This window comes from Triticum urartu, chromosome 2, assembly GCF_003073215.2.
Source record: "Triticum urartu cultivar G1812 chromosome 2, Tu2.1, whole genome shotgun sequence".
NCBI lineage: Eukaryota > Viridiplantae > Streptophyta > Magnoliopsida > Poales > Poaceae > Triticum > Triticum urartu.
The window spans coordinates 23,448,057-23,467,531 of NC_053023.1; the positions used below are offsets into that span (position 1 = coordinate 23,448,057).

Here is a 19,475-nt window from a genome sequence, read left to right on the forward strand (position 1 = left end):
AGTTAATAATGATAGTGCAACTTATTTGTAGCACTGCCGTTTAGGTCATATTGGTGTAAAGCGCATGAAGAAACTCCATGCTGATGGGATTTTGGAATCACTTGATTATGAATCACTTGATGCTTGCGAACCATGCCTCATGGGCAAGATGACTAAGACTCCGTTCTCCGGAGCAAGCAACTGACTTATTGGAAATAATACATACTGATGTATGCGGTCCGATGAGTGTTAAGGCTCACGGCAAGTATAGTTATTTTCTGAACTTCACAGATGATTTGAGCAGATATGGGTATATCTACTTGATGAAACATAAGTCTGAAACATTTGAAAAGAATTTCAGAGTGAAGTGGAAAATCATCATGACAAGAAAATAAAGTTTCTACGATCTGATCGCGGAGACAAATATTTGAGTTACGAGTTTGGTCTTCAGTTAAAACAATGTGAAATAGTTTCACTACTCACGCCACCTGGAACACCACAGCATAATGGTGTGTCCGAACATCATAATCGTACTTTATTAGATATGGTGTGATCTATGATGTCTCTTACCGATCTACCACTATCGTTTTGGGGTTATGCATTAAAGACAGCTGCATTCACGTTTAAAAGGGCACCATCTAAGTCCGTTGAGACGACACAATCTGAACTGTGGTTTGGCAAGAAACCAAAGTTGCCGTTTCTTAAAGTTTGGGATTGTGATGCTTATATGAAAAAGTTTCATCCTGATAAGCTCAAACCCAAATCGGAGAAATATGTCTTCATAGGATACCCAAAGGAGACTATTGGGTACACCTTCTATCACAGATCCGAAGGCAAGACATTCGTTGCTAAGAATGGATCCTTTCCAGAGAAGGGAGTTTCTCTCGAAAGAAGTGAGTGGGAGGAAAGTAGAACTTGACGAGGTAACTGTACCTGCTCCCTTATTGGAAAGTAGTGCATCACAGAAAACTGTTTCTGTGACACCTACACCAATTAGTGAGGAAGCTAATGATAATGATCATGAAACTTCAGAACAAGATACTACTGAACCTCGTAGATCAACCAGAGTGAGATCCGCACCAGAGTGGTACGGTAATCCTGTTCTGGAAGTCATGCTACTAGATCATGATGAACCTACGAACTATGAAGAAGCGATGGTGAGCCCAGATTCCGCAAAATGGCTTGAAGCCATGAAATCTGAGATGGGATCCATGTATGAGAACAAAGTATGGACTTTGGTTGACTTGCGCAATGATCGGCAAGCAATTGAGAATAAATGGATCTTCAAGAAGAAGACTGACGCTGACGGTAATATTACTGTCTACAAAGCTCGACTTGTCGCAAAAGGGTTTCGGCGAGTTCAAGGGATTGACTACGATGAGACCTTCTCACCCGTAGCGATGCTTAAGTCTGTCCGAATCATGTTAGCAATTGCCGCATTTTATGATTATGAAATTTGGCAGATGGATGTCAAAACTGCATTCCTGAATGGATTTCTGGAAGAAGAGTTGTATATGATACAACCGGAAGGTTTTGTCGATCCAAAGGGAGCTAACAAAATAAGCAAGCTCCAGTGATCCATCTATGGACTGGTGCAAGCATCTCGGAGTTGGAATATATGCTTTGATAAGATGATCAAAGCATATAGTTTTATACAGACTTACGATGAAGCCTGTATTGACATGAAAGTGAGTGGGAGCACTACAGCATTTCTGATAAGTATATGTGAATGACATATTGTTGATCGGAAATAATGTAGAATTATTCTGCAAAGCATGAAGGAGTGTTTGAAAGGAATTATTCAAAGAAAGACCTCAGTGAAGCTGCTTACATATTGAGCATCAAGATCTATAGATATAGATCAAGACGCTTGATAAGTTTTTTTTTCAATGAGTACATACCTTGACAAGATTTTAAAGTAGTTCAAAATGGAACAGTCAAAGAAAGAGTTCTTGCCTGTTTTACAAGGTGTGAAGTTGAGTAGGACTCAAAGCCCGACCACGGCAGAAGATAGAAAGAGAATGAAAGTCATTCCCTATGCCTCAGTCATAGGTTCTATAAAGTATGCCATGCTATGTACCAGATCTATTGTATACCATACACTGTGTTAAGAGAGGGAGTACAATAGTGATCTAGGAGTAGATCAATGGACAGCGGTCAAAATTATCTTTACTGGAATAAGGATATGTTTCTCGATTACGGAGGTGACAAAAGGTTCATCGTAAAGGGTTACGTCGATGCAAGTTTTGACACTGATCCAGATGACTCTAAGTCTCAATCTGGATACATATTGAAAGTGGGAGCAATTAGCTAGAGTAGCTCCATGCAGAGCATTGTTGACATAGAAATTTGCAAAATACATGCGGATCTGAATGTGGCAGACCCGTTGACTAAACTTCTCTCACAAGCAAAACATGATCACTTTTTGGGTCTTAATCACATAGGGATGTGAACTAGATTATTGAATCTAGTAAACCCTTTGGGTGTTAGTCACATGGAGATGTGAACCAATCACATAAAGATGTGAACTATTGATGTTAAATCACATGGCGATGTGATCTAGATTATTGACTCTAGTGCAAGTGCGAGACAGAAGGAAATATGCCCTAGAGGCAATAATAAAGATATTATTTATTTCCTTATATCATGATAAATGTTTATTATTCATGCTAGAATTGTATTAACCAGAAACATAATACATGTGTGAATACATAGACAAACAGAGTGTCACTAGTATGCCTCTACTTGACTAGCTCGTTAATCAAAGATGGTTATGTTTCCTAACCATGGACAAAGAGTTGTTATTTGATTAACGGGATCACATCATTAGTTGAATGATCTGATTGACATGACCCATTCCATTAGCTTAGCACCCGATCGTTTAGTATGTTGCTATTGCTTTCTTCATGACTTATACATGTTCCTATGACTATGAGATTATGCAACTCCCGTTTGCCAGAGGAACACTTTATGTGCTACCAAATGTCACAACATAACTGGGTGATTATAAAGGAGCTCTACAGGTGTCTCCAAAGGTACATGTTGGGTTGGCGTATTTTGAGATTACGATTTGTCACTCCGATTGTCGGAGAGGTATCTCTGGGCCCTCTCGGTAATGCACATCACTTAAGCCTTGCAAGCATTGCAACTAATGAGTTAGTTGCGGGATGATGTATTACAGAACGAGTAAAGAGACTTGCCGGTAACGAGATTGAACTAGGTATAGGATATCAACGATCGAATCTCGAGCAAGTAACATACCGATGACAAAGGGAACAACGTATGTTGTTATGCGGTCTAACCGATAAAAGATCTTCGTAGAATATGTAGGAGCCAATATGAGCATCCAGGTTCAGCTATTGGTTATTGACCGGAGATGTGTCTCCGTCATGTCTACATTGTTCTCGAACCCGTAGGGTCCGCACGCTTAAGGTTACGATGATAGTTATATTATGAGTTTATGCATTTTGATGTACCGAAGGTTGTTCGGAGTCCCGGATGTGATCACGGACATGACGAGGAGTCTCGAAATGGTCGAGACATAAATATTGATATATTGGAAGCCTATGTTTGGATAATGGAAGTGTTCCGGGTGAAATCAGGATTTTACCGGAGTACCGGGAGGTTACCGGAACCCCCCGGGAGCTATATGGGCCTAAGTGGGCCTTAGTGGAAAAGAGAAGGAGCAGCCCAAGATGGGCCGCGCGCCCCTCCCCTCCCTTGGTCCGAATAGGACAAGGAGAGGGGGCCGGCCCCCCTCTCTCTTTTCCCCCCTCCGCGAATCCTATTCCAACTAGGATTGGGGGGGGAATCCTACTCCCAAAGGGAGTAGGACTCCTCCTGGCGCGCCTCTCCTAGGCCGGCCGCACCCCCCCCCCCTTGAGCCTTTATATACGAAGACAGGGGCACCCCAGAACAACACAAGTTGATCCACGTGATCATACTCTTAGCCGTGTGCGGTGCCACCTTCCACCATAGTCCTCGATAATATTGTAGCGGTGCTTAGGCGAAGCCCTGCGACGGTAGTACATCAAGATCGTCACCACGCCATCGTGCTGACGGAACTCTTCCCCGACACTTTGCTGGATCGGAGTCCGGGGATCGTCATCGAGCTAAACGTGTGCTACAACTCGGATGTGCCGTAGTTTCGGTGCTTGATCGGTCGGGCCGTGGAGACATACGACTACATCAACCAAACGCTTCCGTTGTCGATCTACAAGGGTACGTAGATCACACTCTCCCCTCTTGTTGCTATGCATCACCATGATCTTGCGTGAGCGTAGGAAATTTTTGAAATTACTACGAAACCCAACACATACATACATACATACATATAGTGAGCATATACATGAGCATTATACGGCGACGGCGATGATGGTTGGCGGTGGCGCGCGCTTACGGATGACGTGCGGGGACGGCAATGAGAAGGAAAAGGGGAGGAGGCAGGGGCTCACAGCGCGGGGAGGGGTCGAGGTCGCCGGCCGGAATCGGTGCGGGCGACGATGATGGCGTCGGCGGGGGCGGCGGGCGGCTTCGGGACACCCTGGCGGCGACGGGGCAGGGGCGACGAGGGGGGCGCGCGGACGGCGTCTAGGCGGTGGGCGGTGTCGGGGCAGCGGATCGGCGTTGATCTGGGCAGCCTGGCGGCGTCGATGAGCTCGGCGTCGTCGTGCGGGCTGGGGGCAACTGGCGATGAGTTCGTCAAATTTTCCCAAGTGCTACTTATATACCCAGGCCTTTGGTCTCGGTTCGTGGCACAAACCGGGACTAAGGGGGGCATTGGTCTCGGTTGGTGGCACCAACCGGGACCATAGGTCTCTTTTCAGCAACCGAAAGGGCGGGAAGCAGAGGCCTATGGTCCCGGTTGGTGCCACCAACCGGGACCAATGGCGTTGTGCTGCCCCGCGCCCAAAAGTTTAGTCCCACCTCGCTAGTTGAGAGGGCTCAGGAGTGGTTTATAAGCGCTGCTGCGCCCACCCTCCCGAGCTCCTCTCAACTGCAGGCTTTCGGGCCTAATCTGTCACTGCAATGTCTATGGGCCTACTCGGCCTGCTGCGGGCCTGAATCCTGGCCCATGGTAGGGTTTCTAGTCGTATTCAGGCCGTGGTGGCCCAGTAGGTGGCATTTTTTTGTTTTCTTTGTTGCTTTCTTTATTTTATTTTGTGATTAACTTTACTATAAAAATAGTTTTTTCCTGTTTTTTATTAGTTTTTTGCATTATTTATTTTCTTTTGTTTTTTGCTTTAATTTTTAATTTTGTTTGCTTTTAGGTTAGCAAAATTATAAACTTTCTGTTAGTGCCATTAGTTTTAGAAAAATTATAAACTTTCTGTTAGTGCCATTAGTTTTCAAATTTGAAAACACTTTTTTAGTTTTTTTGTTTTCTTTGTTGCTTTATTTATTTTATTTTGTGATTAACTTTACTATAAAAATAGTTTTTTCCTGTTTTTTTATTTGTTTTTGAATTATTTATTTTCTTTTGTTTTTTGCTTTAATTTTTAATTCTGTTTGCTTTTAGGTTAGCAAAATTATAAACTTTCTGTTAGTGCCATTAGTTTTAGAAAAATTATAAACTTTCTGTTAGTGCCATTAGTTTTCAAATTTGAAAACACTTTTTTAGTTTTTTTGTTTTCTTTGTTGCTTTATTTATTTTATTTTGTGATTAACTTTACTATAAAAATAGTTTTTCCTGTTTTTTTATTTGTTTTTTGCATTATTTATTTTCTTTTGTTTTTTGCTTTAATTTTTAATTCTGTTTGCTTTTAGGTTAGCAAAATTATAAACTTTCTGTTAGTGCCATTAGTTTTAGAAAAAATTATAAACTTTCTGTTAGTGCCATTAGTTTTCAAATTTGAAAACACTTTTTTAGTTTTTTTGTTTTCTTTGTTGCTTTATTTATTTTATTTTGTGATTAACTTTACTATAAAAATAGTTATTTCCTTTTTTTTGATTTGTTTTTTGCATTATTTATTTTCTTTTGTTTTTTGCTTTAATTTTTAATTCTGTTTGCTTTTAGGTTAGCAAAATTATAAACTTTATGTTAGTGCCATTAGTTTTCAAATTTGAAAACACTTTTTTAGTTTTTTTGTTTTCTTTGTTGCTTTATTTATTTTATTTTGTGATTAACTTTACTATAAAAATAGTTATTTCCTTTTTTTTGATTTGTTTTTTGCATTATTTATTTTCTTTTGTTTTTTGCTTTAATTTTTAATTCTGTTTGCTTTTAGGTTAGCAAAATTATAAACTTTCTGTTAGTGCCATTAGTTTTCAAATTTGAAAACACTTTTTTAGTTTTTTTGTTTTCTTTGTTGCTTTATTTATTTTATTTTGTGATTAACTTTACTATAAAAATAGTTTTTTCCTGTTTTTTTGATTTGTTTTTTGCATTATTTATTTTCTTTTGTTTTTTGCTTTAATTTTTAATTCTGTTTTCTTTTAGGTTAGCAAAATTATAAACTTTCTGTTAGTGCCATTAGTTTTAGAAAAATTATAAACTTTCTGTTAGTGCCATTAGTATTACGAGGGCCGAACCATAAGACATGAAAGCATTTCAAATGAACTCTGAAAAAGTTGAAAGTGGGGATGGTATCATAATTTCACCCACATAGCATGTGCATGTACAAAATGGACAATGGTAGCATGTTCGTGTGTTACAAAGTTACGGGAGAAAGTCTTCACTTTTTCTTCGCTTGTGTCATTTGCTTATTGCGCCGTAACCATGGATAATCTTCATTGTTTATCAGGATGCTTGGGTCAGCCTTGACATTAAAGGGAGGAATTTCATGAAACTTTTCATAATCTTCAGACATGTCTGTCTTGCCGTCCACTCCCAAGATGTCCCTTTTTCCTGAAAGAACTAAGAACTATGTGGCGCTTTGGCTCATCGTATGATGTATTCGCTTCCTTATCTTTTCTTTTTCTCGGTTTGGTAGACATGTCCTTCACATAGATAACCTGTGCCACATCATTGGCTAGGACGAACGGTTCGTCAGTGTACCCAAGATTTTTCAGATCCACTGTTGTCATTCCGTACTGTGGGTCTACCTGTACCCCGCCGCCTAACAGATTGACCCATTTGCACTTAAACAAAGGGACCTTAAAATAAGGTCCGTAGTCAAGTTCCCATATGTCCACTATGTAACCATAATATGTATCCTTTCCGCTCTCGGTTGCTGCATCAAAGCGGACACCGCTGTTTTGCTTGGTGCTCTTTTGATCTTGGGCGATCGTGTAAAATGTATTCCCATTTATCTCGTATCCTTTGTAAGTCAATACAGTCAAAGATGGTCCCCTGGACAACAAGTACAACTCATCACAAACAGTGTTGTCACCTCTGAGACGTGTTTCCAACCAACTGCTGAAAGTCCTGATGTGTTCACATGTAATCCAGTCGTCGCACTGCCCCAGGTGTTTGGAGCACAGACTGTTCTTGTGTTCATAGACATACGGGGTCACCAAGGTAGAGTTCTATAGAACTGTGTAGTTTGCTTGAGACCAAGAATATCCGTCCTTGCATATTATTGAGTCTCTTCCAAGAGTGCCTTTTCCAGTCAGTCTCCCCTCATATCGCGATTTAGGGAGACCTATCTTGTTAAGGCCAGGAATGAAGCCAACACAAAACCCGATAACATCCTCTGTTTGATGGCCCATGGAGATGCTTCCTTCTGGCCTAGCGCGATTACGGACATATTTCTTTAGGACTCCCATGAACCTCTCAAAGGGGAACATATTGTGTAGACATACGGGCCCCAGGATGACAATCTCGTCGACTAGATGAACTAGGACGTGCGTCATGATATTGAAGAAGGATGGTGGGAACACCAGCTCAAAACTGACAAGACATTGCGCCACATCACTCCTTAGCCTTGGTACAATTTCTGGATCGATCACCTTCTGAGAGATTGCATTGAGGAATGCACATAGCTTCACAATGGCTAATCGGACGTTTTCCGGTAGAAGCCCCCTCAATGCAACCGGAAGCAGTTGCGTCATAATCACATGGCAGTCATGAGACTTTAGGTTCTGAAACTTTTTCTCTGGCATATTTATTATTCCCTTTATATTCGACGAGAAGCCAGTCGTGACCTTCATACTGAGCAGGCATTCAAAGAAGATCTCTTTCTCTTCTTTCGTAAGAGCGTAGCTGGCAGGACCTTTATACTGCTTTGGAGGCATGCCGTCTTTTTCGTGCAAACGTTGCAGGTCCTCCCGTGCCTCAGGTGTATCTTTTGTCTTTCCATACACGCCAAAGAATCCTAGCAGGTTCACGCAAAGGTTCTTCGTCACGTGCATCACGTTGATTGAGGAGCGGACCTCTAGGTCTTTCTAGTAGGGTAGGTCCCAAAATATAGATTTCTTCTTCCACATGGGTGCGTGTCCCTCAGCGTCATTCGGAACAGCTAGTCCACCGGGACCCTTTCCAAATATCATGTAGTGTAAATCATTGACCATAGCAAGCACGTGATCACCGGTGCGCATCGCGGGCTTCTTCCGGTGATCTGCCTCGCCTTTGAAATGCTTGCCTTTCTTTCGACATTGATGGTTGGTCGGAAGAAATCGACGATGGCCCAGGTACACATTCTTCCTGCATTTGTCCAGGTATATACTTTCAGTGTCATCTAAACACTGCGTGCATGCATGGTATCCTTTGTTTGTCTGTCCTGAAAGGTTACTGAGAGCGGGCCAATCGTTGATGGTCACGAACAGCAACGCCTTAAGGTTAAATTCCTCCTGTCTGTGCTCATCCCACGTACGTACACCGTTTTCATTCCACAGCTGTAAAAGTTCTTCAACTAATGACCATAGGTACACATCAATTTCGTTGCCGGGTTGCTTAGGGCCTTGGATGAGAACTGGCATCATAATGAACTTCCGCTTCATGCACATCCAAGGAGGAAGGTTATACATGCATAGAGTCACGGGCCAGGTGCTGTGATTGCTGCTCTGCTCCCCGAAAGGATTAATGCCATCCGCGCTTAAAGCAAACCATACATTCCTTGGGTCCTTTGCAAACTCATCCTAGTACTTTCTCTCGATTTTTCTCCACTGCGACCCGTCAGCGGGTGCTCTCAACTTCCCATCTTTTTTTCGGTTCTCACTGTGCCATCGCATCAACTTGGCATGCTCTTCGTTTTTGAACAGACGTTTCAACCGTGGTATTATAGGAGCATACCACATCACCTTCGCAGGAACACTCTTCTTGAGGGGCTCGCCGTCAACATCACCAGGGTCATCTCGTCTGATCTTATACCACAATGCACCGCATACCGGGCATGCGTTCAGATCCTTGTATGCACCGCGGTAGAGGATGCAGTCATTAGGGCATGCATGTATCTTCTCCACCTCCAATCCTAGAGGGCATACGACCTTCTTTCCTGCGTATGTACTGTCGGGCAATTCGTTATCCTTTGGAAGCTTCTTCTTCAATATTTTCAGTAGCTTCTCAAATCCTTTGTCAGCCACAGCATTCTCTGCCTTCCACTGCAGCAATTCCAGTACGGTACCGAGCTTTGTGTTGCCATCTTCGCAATTGGGGTATAACCCTTTTTGGTGATCCTCTAACATGCGATCGAACTTCAGCTTCTCCTTTTGACTAATGCATTGCGTCCTTGCATCGACAATGACCCGGTGGAGATCATCATCATCGGGCACATCGTCTGGTTCCTCTTGATCTTCAGCAGCTTCACCCGCTGCAGCATCATTGGGCACATCGTCTGGTTCCTCTTGATCTTCACCAGCTCCCCCCGTTGCAGCATCATCGTATTCAGGGGGCACATAGTTGTCATTGTAGTCTTCTTCTTCGCCGTCTTCTATCATAACCCCTATTTCTCCGTGCCTCGTCCAAACATTATAGTGTGGCATGAAACCCCTGTAAAGCAGGTGGGAGTGAAGGATTTTCAGGTTAGAGTAAGACCTCGTATTCCCACATTCAGTGCATGGACAACACATAAAACCATTCTGCTTGTTTGCCTCAGCCGCATCGAGAAACTCATGCACGCCCTTAATGTACTCGCGGGTGTGTCTGTCACCGTACATCTATTGCCAGTTCATCTGCGTGCATTATATATAATTAAGTGTCCAAATTAATAGAAGTTCATCATCACATTAAAACCAAAGTGCATACATAGTTCTCATCTAACAACATATAGCTCTCCAGAGCATCTAATTAATTAAACCATACATTGAAACTATGTAAAACATTTCAATGCGAAAACAAATGCGATCATAATCGCAACCAAGGTAACAATTGATCGAACGGCATAATGATACCAAGCCTCGGTATGAATGGCATATTTTCTAATCTTTCTAATCTTCAAGTGCATTGCATCCATCTTGATCTTGTGATCATCGACGACATCCGCAACATGCAACTCCAATATCATCTTCTCCTCCTCAATTTTTTTTTGTTTTTTCCTTCAACAAATTGTTTTCTTCTTCAACTAAATTTAACCTCTCGACAATAGGGTCGGTTGGCATTTCCGATTCACATACATCCTAGATAAATAAAATCTATGTCACGTTGGTCAGCATAATTTTCATAAACAATAAATGAACCAATAGTTATAAAGATAATATACATACCACATCCGAATCATAGACAGGACGAGGGCCGACGGGGGCGGATACCAAAACCATTGCACTACATAAGATGCAATAATAAATGTAAGAAAATGATACAAGTATCTATCTAAACATACAAGTAAGAATATTTTTCCTTTCAGAAAGAAGATAAGAACAAGAGGCTCACCACGGTGGTGTCGGTGATGAGATCGGCGCGGGTGATCGACGGAGGTGAAGACAGGGACGGCGCGTGATGGACCGCTAAATCTAGACAAATCTCGAGGAAAATGGAGCTCGAAGGTCGAGCTTCGAGAGGAGAAAGCTTACGTAGTGTGGCTCGGGCATTCCATCGAACACCTCATGTGCATAGGAGGTGAGGTAGAGCACCACAAAGCCCTCTCCCCCTCGGCCAGAGAAAAACAGAGCACTGGGGTGCTCTGCTCGCGAGCGAGGGGTATATATAGGCACCTCATTGGTCACGGTTGGTGATATGAGCCGGGACTAAAGGGGAGCCTTTGGTTCCGGTTCAAGCCACCAACCGGGACCAATGGTGGTGGGCCAGGAGCGAGGCCCATTGGTCCCGGTTCATCCCACCAACCGGGACCAAAAGGTCCAGATGAACCGGGACCAATGGCCCACGTGGCCCGGCCGGCCCCCTGGGCTCACGAACCTGGACCAATGCCTACATTGGTTCCGGTTCTGGACTGAACCGGGACTAATGGGCTGACCCGGCCTGGTCCAAAGCCCTGTTTTCTACTAGTGCAAGATCATAAAATATTGAAAGAGTAAGGATGTGAGGATTAGTTATTCATGTTCGGGGTCTGCATAGTCAAGTAGGGGTCAGGATGTTTAGGGCCCGTTTAAGGAGCCCGTCAGGGTCACATTTTTTTGACCGGTCAGTGATCAGGCCATTCGCCTGAGCGTTTGAGGCGGATTTGAGACGCCGAGGCGGATTTGAGACGCCCGGCTGTAGATGCTGTAAGCATATGAGCATTAGTTGTCCTTGTACATGATCTGAGTAGTTCTGTTACAGTATTTTTGGTTGGTGAATGGCTAGTGCAGGCTACCAAATCATTGTTGCCCTCTTTATAAATTTGAGTGCTTCTTGATATCACATATCTGCCGAGCTCTACATATGTACTTACCTGCGTTTACTGCAAGGTTAAATCAAAGCAATTTATATAATCACGCATGAGAAATGTGCTGCGTTGACGTAGGATTAGGAGACACCAGGATATTTTTCGATAAAGGGCAATTTTATTAACTTAAAATGTAGCATCAAGTGGATACAAAATTATTATGAGCAACACCCGGCCTCTGCATAACTAGAATGCGCACAGCCGAACACCAAAAGTCTGACAACCAGAAGAAAACAACAACCGACAAATCGGCAATAGTAGAGTCCTATAGACTGACATTGTGCCTATGTCAAAAAGTGAGATGGATTGATGCGGAGGTTATGCTGCCACCCATCTTCGGTAAAAACTTCCGTAGCCACCTGCTCCAACCGCGTACACACCACCTTGAATAGCGATTGGATCTCCGCTCGTTGTATCATAGACCATATACGAAGCGAGTGCGTACAACGAAAAATATCCTGCAAAGGAGAAACATTTTTTTCATTAAAAACAAAATCATTTCTACATAGTCAAAGCGACCATAGTAAGGCATACGCTCCCACCCTCAATAGCGTTTTGAACCTATTTGAAATACCGTCCAACCAATGACCAAAAATATTGGCAGCACTTGTGGGCGAATATAAACTTGACGCTATTTGGATGACTGACTACGTAGAATGTGCAAACTTGCATTGGAAAAAGAGGTGTCTGATTGTCTCATCATGAGTACAAAAACAACACTTCTTACTCCCTTGCCAATTGCGCCGTGCGAGGTTGTCTTTGGTTAGCACAGCCCCCCTATGAAGATACCACATGAAGACTTTAACTTTTAGTGGTATCTTCGACCTCCAAATTTTCTTATTGTTGCTCACCGGCATCTCAGAATGTGTGAGCGCATAATACATTGAGTTTACGGTGAAAGGAGTCACCAGGATATACAGAAGTGAAAAAAGATTCGGTGTCGTTCAATAATCAAACAAGCAATGTACTTTTGGCAGCCATCGGCAGTCTTACCGCAGGTTGCATGTACATAGTACCTCAAGGTCGAGAAGCACCATTAAGCTGTTAGGCTGCCACCACTGTGCAAGATGAACCTCGTGTAGCCAAGCTGCTGAGCTCGCTGGCTAGAGGGAACGCCATTCGGCCATTGTGCTGGTTTCGCGCTTACAGGGAAGGTGCAGCAGCGGAGTCTCGCTTCGGTACAACCTCCTCACAAAATGTATAAAGAGCAATACAGACCTTTCACACAATATACCTACTTTTGTATGTGTACGCTGTACGGAGACTCCCTGTATGAGGCTTTTTGGTGTCTGTTCTCGCGCTCTTGGGCCGTACGTCAATTCTCACGCACTTAGGCTGGCCCATTAAATCTCGTCTGTCAGTTTTTGATAGAATTTTTTTGGAAAAAGGAGTGCATCAAGAAATCGAACTTGAGATCTCAGGCTATCGGGGCAGGCTGCTTGCCACTCGAACAAGTCAAAGCTTGTGATTTTGATCAGCACGAATTATATAAGGACCACACTACAGCGTTCATATGTAAAACAATTTCTGAAAAAAATCGAAACTTTTCTTAAAAAAACGTGTAGAATTTGCACATGCCGAATATTTTTAATAAATAGAAAATAATTTATGAATATGACATGATTTTTTATCTTTCCAAGCATTTTTCGGAAAACATGAACAATTTTTTGAAATGCAAATAAGTTTAGAAACCAGGCGCCCGACGGGAGCGATACTATCGCCTAACTGGGTCAAGGCCTAAGTGTTTTGTTTTTCTATTTTTTTTCATTATCTTGCCTTTTATCGTTACTTCATTTTTCTCCTTTCTATTTTATTATTCTTTTTGAAAGCTGTTCAAAATTTTGAAATATTGTTAGTTTTAAGGAAATGTTTTAAATTATGATTTTAAATTCTTTTTTTGTCACACATTTATTTAATGCTTTAAATTATTATCCTTTTCCATTTTATCACTTTGTATATAGTAGTTATGTTAAAAAGTTAAATAACAGTTTTAAGTTCCTGTTTAAATTATAATTTAAATACTTTTTCTTCAAACTTGGCATGGGATGCCTACCATGGGCTTGCCCAACTTCTGGCAAAAATTCTAATAATTTCAAGAATGTCCCGAAAACACCATGTTCATCGTAGGGTGTCCAGGTAGGCCAGAAAGCCCTGATTGACAGCACATTGTTTCTCGACAACTGTCAAATGACTCCATTCTTTTCCTTGCCTTGTATGACCAATTCAAGGCAGCATGCCGGGTTATTTTGGTTTTCGACAAATTTTGCATTTTCTAGAGTTTTCTCGGTCAAAAAGGGTCAATAAATGGTCGGACATGTCGCAACTTGCCTACACTGTCGGGAATCGTTCAATCCTAGCACGGATGCACCATGGGCACGCCCACCCGTTGCAAAAGTGTGTCATTTTAAGAGTGTCCAAACGAGACTATGTTCAACGGAGGGTGTTCGGGTAGGCCAGAAGGCTTCATTTGAGAGCACGTTGTTTCTCGACATCCTTGAATTGGCTCCATTTTTTTCATAGCCTTATATTACAAATTCAAGGCATCATCCCAAGTTGTTTGGGTGTTTGACTAGCTTTGCATTTTCTAGAGTTTTCTCAGTGAAAAAAAGCCTGATAAATGGTCGGACGTGACACAAGTTGCATAATGTATCAAAATTTATTCAAACCTGACATGGATGCCTCCCATGGGCATGCCCGCTTACTCGAAAGAGTTGGGGTTATTTCTTGCATGTCTAAAAATAGACCATGTTCTATGGAGGGGTGTTCAGTTAGGCATGAAGGGTCCGTTTGAGAGCGCTTTTTTTTGACATCCTTTAGATAATCCAAAATTTTCTCATGAGATTATATGACCAATTAAAGGCACGGTTGATACGATGCCTGTTAACTTCGTGGTCACGAGTTCGAATCTAGCCTCTCTACTTTTTTTCTATTTTTTTACAGAAAAGAAATAGAGTAAATGAGAACCAAAAAGAAGAAGGGTAAATGGGCCGGGCCTGAAGCCACGCTCAATGCGGGCAACGTATTTTCAGAAAAGACGATCCTACCCTTTATTATGAAGGGGTATGGAGAAATCTTCTTCGTTCATGTGTTTAGGAGGCTTCTACCGAAGCGGAAGTGGTAGCAGCGACTGTGGTTTGAATCAAGGAAAACGTTTAAATTAAGCCGGTTGATTTTCACGCCGCGTAAACCGCCTGGAGCGCACGACACGTGTCCAGCCCCACACGTTGCTCGCAACCTCCCCAGCCTTATCTTCTCCGTGTCCACACGTTCGCCCCACTCCTTCCCACCCCTTGTTGTCACGCACGGGAGAAAGAGGCATGGCGCTGCAGCACGAAGGAGGATGCCGGATCCTGGTGCCGCTGGTCGCCGGTGCTGCAGCGAAAAACGGGAAGGCCAGAGGCGGGTGCCATCCATCGTCGGAGGAAGTCGCATCCTCATGGAACTCGCCACGGCGGCGGAGCTACAATACAGAGCGGCGCCCTGACCCCGTGAAGCTCGCCGGCGGCCGTACTGCTTGGCTGCAAGGGAGCTCTCGCCGGTGGCTCCTAGTGTTGCGTTGCAGCGCTTGCGCCGGCTGCCGAAGCTGCAGTGCTTCAACGCAGCATCCGTGGTGCTGCTCGCCAGCGACAGAGCCTCAACGCAGCATCCATGGCGCTGCTCACCGGCGACAAAGCTGCAACGCAGTAGCGATGGTGCTTCAACATAGCATCCATAGCGCTGCTTGCCGACGGCAAAGCTGCAACGCAGCAGTGATAGTGCTTCAATGCAGCATCCATGGTGCTGCTCGCTGGCGACGAAAGCTTCAAAGAAGCATCCATGGTGTTCGGTTGGAGCTGCAATCAAGCTTCGACGAAGCGTCGGTGCTGCGTTGGAGCTCGGCCGAAGTTGCAAGGAAGCTTCGTCGGAGCCATTGGAGCTTTATCGGGGCTGGGATGGAGCTCGGCCGGAGTTGCAATGGAGTTCGCCGGAGGCTCGTTGCTGTGCTGGAGCTCCGTCGGGTTGCAATGGAGCTCACCGAAGGACATCGGTGCTACATTGGAGCTTCGTGCGGGGCTGCAATGGCGTTGCGTTGAAGCTGTCACTCTCGCTCCTGCCTATTGTCATCCAACGACTCCCAGCATGCTGATCCGACGGCTGAACAGGCGAATGATATCTCTAAGAAATCATCCGGCTGATTTGTAGCATCGCCCTTGAATCAATGCCTGCACACGCTGTAGTTATGCAATGTCAGTTGAGAGTTGATACCGAAAAAGGCTTTTGCATTGTTTTATATATAAAGCAACGACCAGAGATACAAATGCGGATACAACATGCCACCGACAGACACAACACACATCCAAGGCAATATACAAGGGTGATGAGGGTTGAGAGTCAATAAAACTACATGCTTTGTTTCATTTCACAACGGCTCAAGTTTGGCATTGCCAATTAATTAACCAAGCACAGTGTTTATCATATGGGTTACTCCTTTTATGATGAGACGAGCAGACCTTACGGTGTATACAAGTATTCCAGGTTAAGAAAACTGTGTTAGTAACATTGCCGAACAAAACGTGATTGTCTTTAAATTTCACCTGTTACCAGCTGCATAAAAGTCCATTTCTCCAGTGTCTTATACTTCTATATGTAAAATTATTTTTCCTTCTTTCCTGCTACACTACGAGGAAAATGCAAGCTGGGGTGTGACATAGGGAATTTCAAGGCTGAGCAACCAACCTTCCTAAACTTAAGAGCATCTTCGGACCCTGCAAAAGCGGTTAAACCCGCAAAAATCCGCGTTTGCAGTTTCGTGGTGTCAAAAAACGTTACGAATAGAACTCGCAAAAGCGGTCAAACTCGTAAAAAATTTACAGGCTCCTGGGAATCCATTCCCACGACCCTTAATTTTGTAGATTTGAAGGCAAAATATAAGGGGCACTGCAAACCGGTCATGGTACGCACACGTGCTCCGGTGACCTTCCGTCACGGAACTCGCCGGAATCTCGCCGAAAACTCACCGTTTACCACTGCCGCAGTGTCGGCTTGCGGAGTAGATCGCAGGAGCAATGGCTGAAGACTTGAGCAGCTACCCAGCCACGAACGAGCTAGCTAGCAAGCTCCTGATCCATCCGGCCACGAACGAGCAAGTTAGCAAGCTAGCTAGCAACGTCCTCGATCCATCCGGCCACGAACGAGCTAGCTAGCTACCTACCTAGCTAGCAAGGTCCTCGATCCATCCGGCCACGAACGTTTGAGGGAGTAGCTAGCAAACTCCTCGATCCAGCCAGCCATGGAATAGCTAGCTAGCTCCTGGATCCATCCGGCAACAGAGGAGCTGCCTCTTGGATCGATTCGGGGACTACCATGGACGACGGGAGCTGACTATGAATACAGGCGAGAGGAAGAAGAAGACACGGGAAAGAATATACGCGAATATTCTTTTTTATGGGTCCGTTATGCGGGGTCTGTATCTGCAGCCATCGGCCACTAGTAGAAAACAGGGCTATGGTCCAGACCGGCTCAGCCCATTAGTCCCGGTTCAGTGTAGAACCGGACCAATGTGGGCATTGGTCCCGGTTCGTGAGCCCAGGGGGCCGGCCGGGCCACGTGGGCCATTGGTCCCGATTCGTCTGGACCTTTTGGTCCCGGTTGGTGGGACGAACCGGGACCAATGGGCCGTCCGCGCCCGTTTTTTCGCGAACTGCAAACATATTTTGGGGGTCGGCGGGATGCGGGGTCTGCTAGAGATGTTCTTAAACAACACTTGTTGATTAAGATGTTACATCATCAAGCTATTTTTTTATCAGGAAGGATATTCGTGTCCGTACTAGGAAGCGCTTACTTGATTCTTCTGTACAAACCATGCGTCACGTCCACGGTCCTCTTCAGGAAACTTATTTTCAAGAACACACTTATTCTTTATTTCATTAATAAATCTCTCAAGCAGGGATCACTATCAGATGTACACTCCTGAAATAATCAAGCAGGGGTCACAATCAGATGTGCACCGAACGTACTTCTTTGTTTGGACTATCATTTTTATATAATTTGGCCGGCCCATCAGATGTCCGTATATAATTTTATACCATCGAGCCGGCCAACATAATCCACGGCAACACAAAAGCCTTTTTCCACAAGCACCGTATCTCTTGGTCTCCTATTTTATCACGTACATGACAGTATATATACCACCAAATCCCATCCAACAAACCAGACCAAAGTACAGACACTTGCCATCCTAGGTTGCATCTACCTCTTCAGTACTGTCATTGCAGTTCGGTGCCGAACTGAAGATGGCAATTCACAAGGCTTTGCTTCTTGCAATTCTCGGTTGCATCTGCCTCGGTGGTACTGTCACTTCAGCTCGTGAGCTGAACGATGACTTGTCGATGGCGGCGAAGCATGAGAACTGGATGGCTCAGTATGGCCGTGTGTACAAGGACACCACTGAGAAGATGCGTCGGTTCGAGGTTTTCAAAGCCAATGTCGAATTCATTGAAACATTCAATGCCCAGAATCACAAGTTTTGGCTCGGGGTCAACCAGTTTGCTGATATCACCAATGATGAGTTCAGGACAACCAACACAAACAAGGGGTTGAAAGCAAACCCCATGCGAGTTCTTTCTACAGGATTCAGGTATGAGAATTTAAGTTTTGATGCTCTTCCAGCAACGATGGACTGGAGGGCCAAGGGGGCTGTCACCCCTATCAAGGATCAAGGCCAGTGTGGTAAGTACACGGTGTTGCACTGCATATATGTGTTAATATTTTATTGGATAACACTATAACAACACAATTATTTCTAGGCTGTTGTTGGGCATTTTCTGCCGTTGCCGCGACAGAGGGCATTGTAAAACTGAAAACCAGCAAGTTAATCTCACTATCGGAGCAAGAGTTGGTTGACTGTGATGTTCATGGTGAAGATCAAGGCTGCGAGGGAGGACTCATGGATGATGCCTTCAAATTCATTATCAAGAATGGAGGTCTGACCATGGAGTCCAGGTACCCATATACTGCAGCCGACGGCAAGTGCAAGGCTGGATCCAACAGCGCCGCAACCATCACCGGCTTTGAGGATGTGCCTGCCAATAACGAGGGTGCCCTTATGAAGGCGGTGGCAAACCAACCAGTGTCCGTAGCTGTGGACGGAGGCGACATGACATTCCAATTCTACTCTGGTGGGGTGATGACTGGCTCCTGCGGTACTGACTTGGACCATGGAATTGCGGCCATTGGGTATGGAAAGACTAGTGATGGCACAAGTTTCTGGTTGATGAAGAATTCATGGGGCACAACTTGGGGCGAGAATGGGTACTTGAGAATGGAGAAGGACATTGCAGACAAGAAGGGCATGTGTGGTCTTGCCATGGAGCCTTCGTACCCCACCAAATAGGAAGATCGCCAAATGCCACCTGATCATACATATGCACAATTCTCGAATAACTAAGGTCCACATGTCCTATGTATAGTTCATATGTGTCTGTAAGTTGTGTATGATAATGTATCTTATTATGTCCATACATTGTTATAATATGTAAATCAATACCGTCTGGGATATATTGTATAGTATGTGAAAATTTGAGCAAGAATTATGTTGATATATATTCATGAAGCTTCCAAATTTCTAAAACATTTGACTATGTTAAGAGTAAGCTCTACAGGGTAATTTCATATATATGATTTTTACATCGGGTCTTTGGGTATTTATAGGAATGTAACATCTTAACTGAAAATTGGTGGCATCCTACTGGTGATTTGTATCACTAGAGAATACTACTTGGACAATTTCAAAGGAATCAATCCATTGCAACAAGACTA

The 19,475-nt window shown here is 43.9% G+C and overlaps 1 protein-coding gene across 1 annotated transcript; it reads left to right on the forward strand.

Annotated features, from left to right (window-relative positions):
- Positions 1 to 17,950: 17,950 nt before the first annotated feature.
- LOC125540771 (senescence-specific cysteine protease SAG39-like) lies at positions 17,951 to 19,050 on the forward strand. The gene is made up of 2 exons (XM_048704335.1): positions 17,951 to 18,386; positions 18,464 to 19,050. Exons 1-2 carry the CDS (start codon positions 17,951 to 17,953, stop codon positions 19,048 to 19,050), a joined length of 1,023 nt encoding a protein of 340 aa, XP_048560292.1.
- Positions 19,051 to 19,475: the final 425 nt, after the last annotated feature.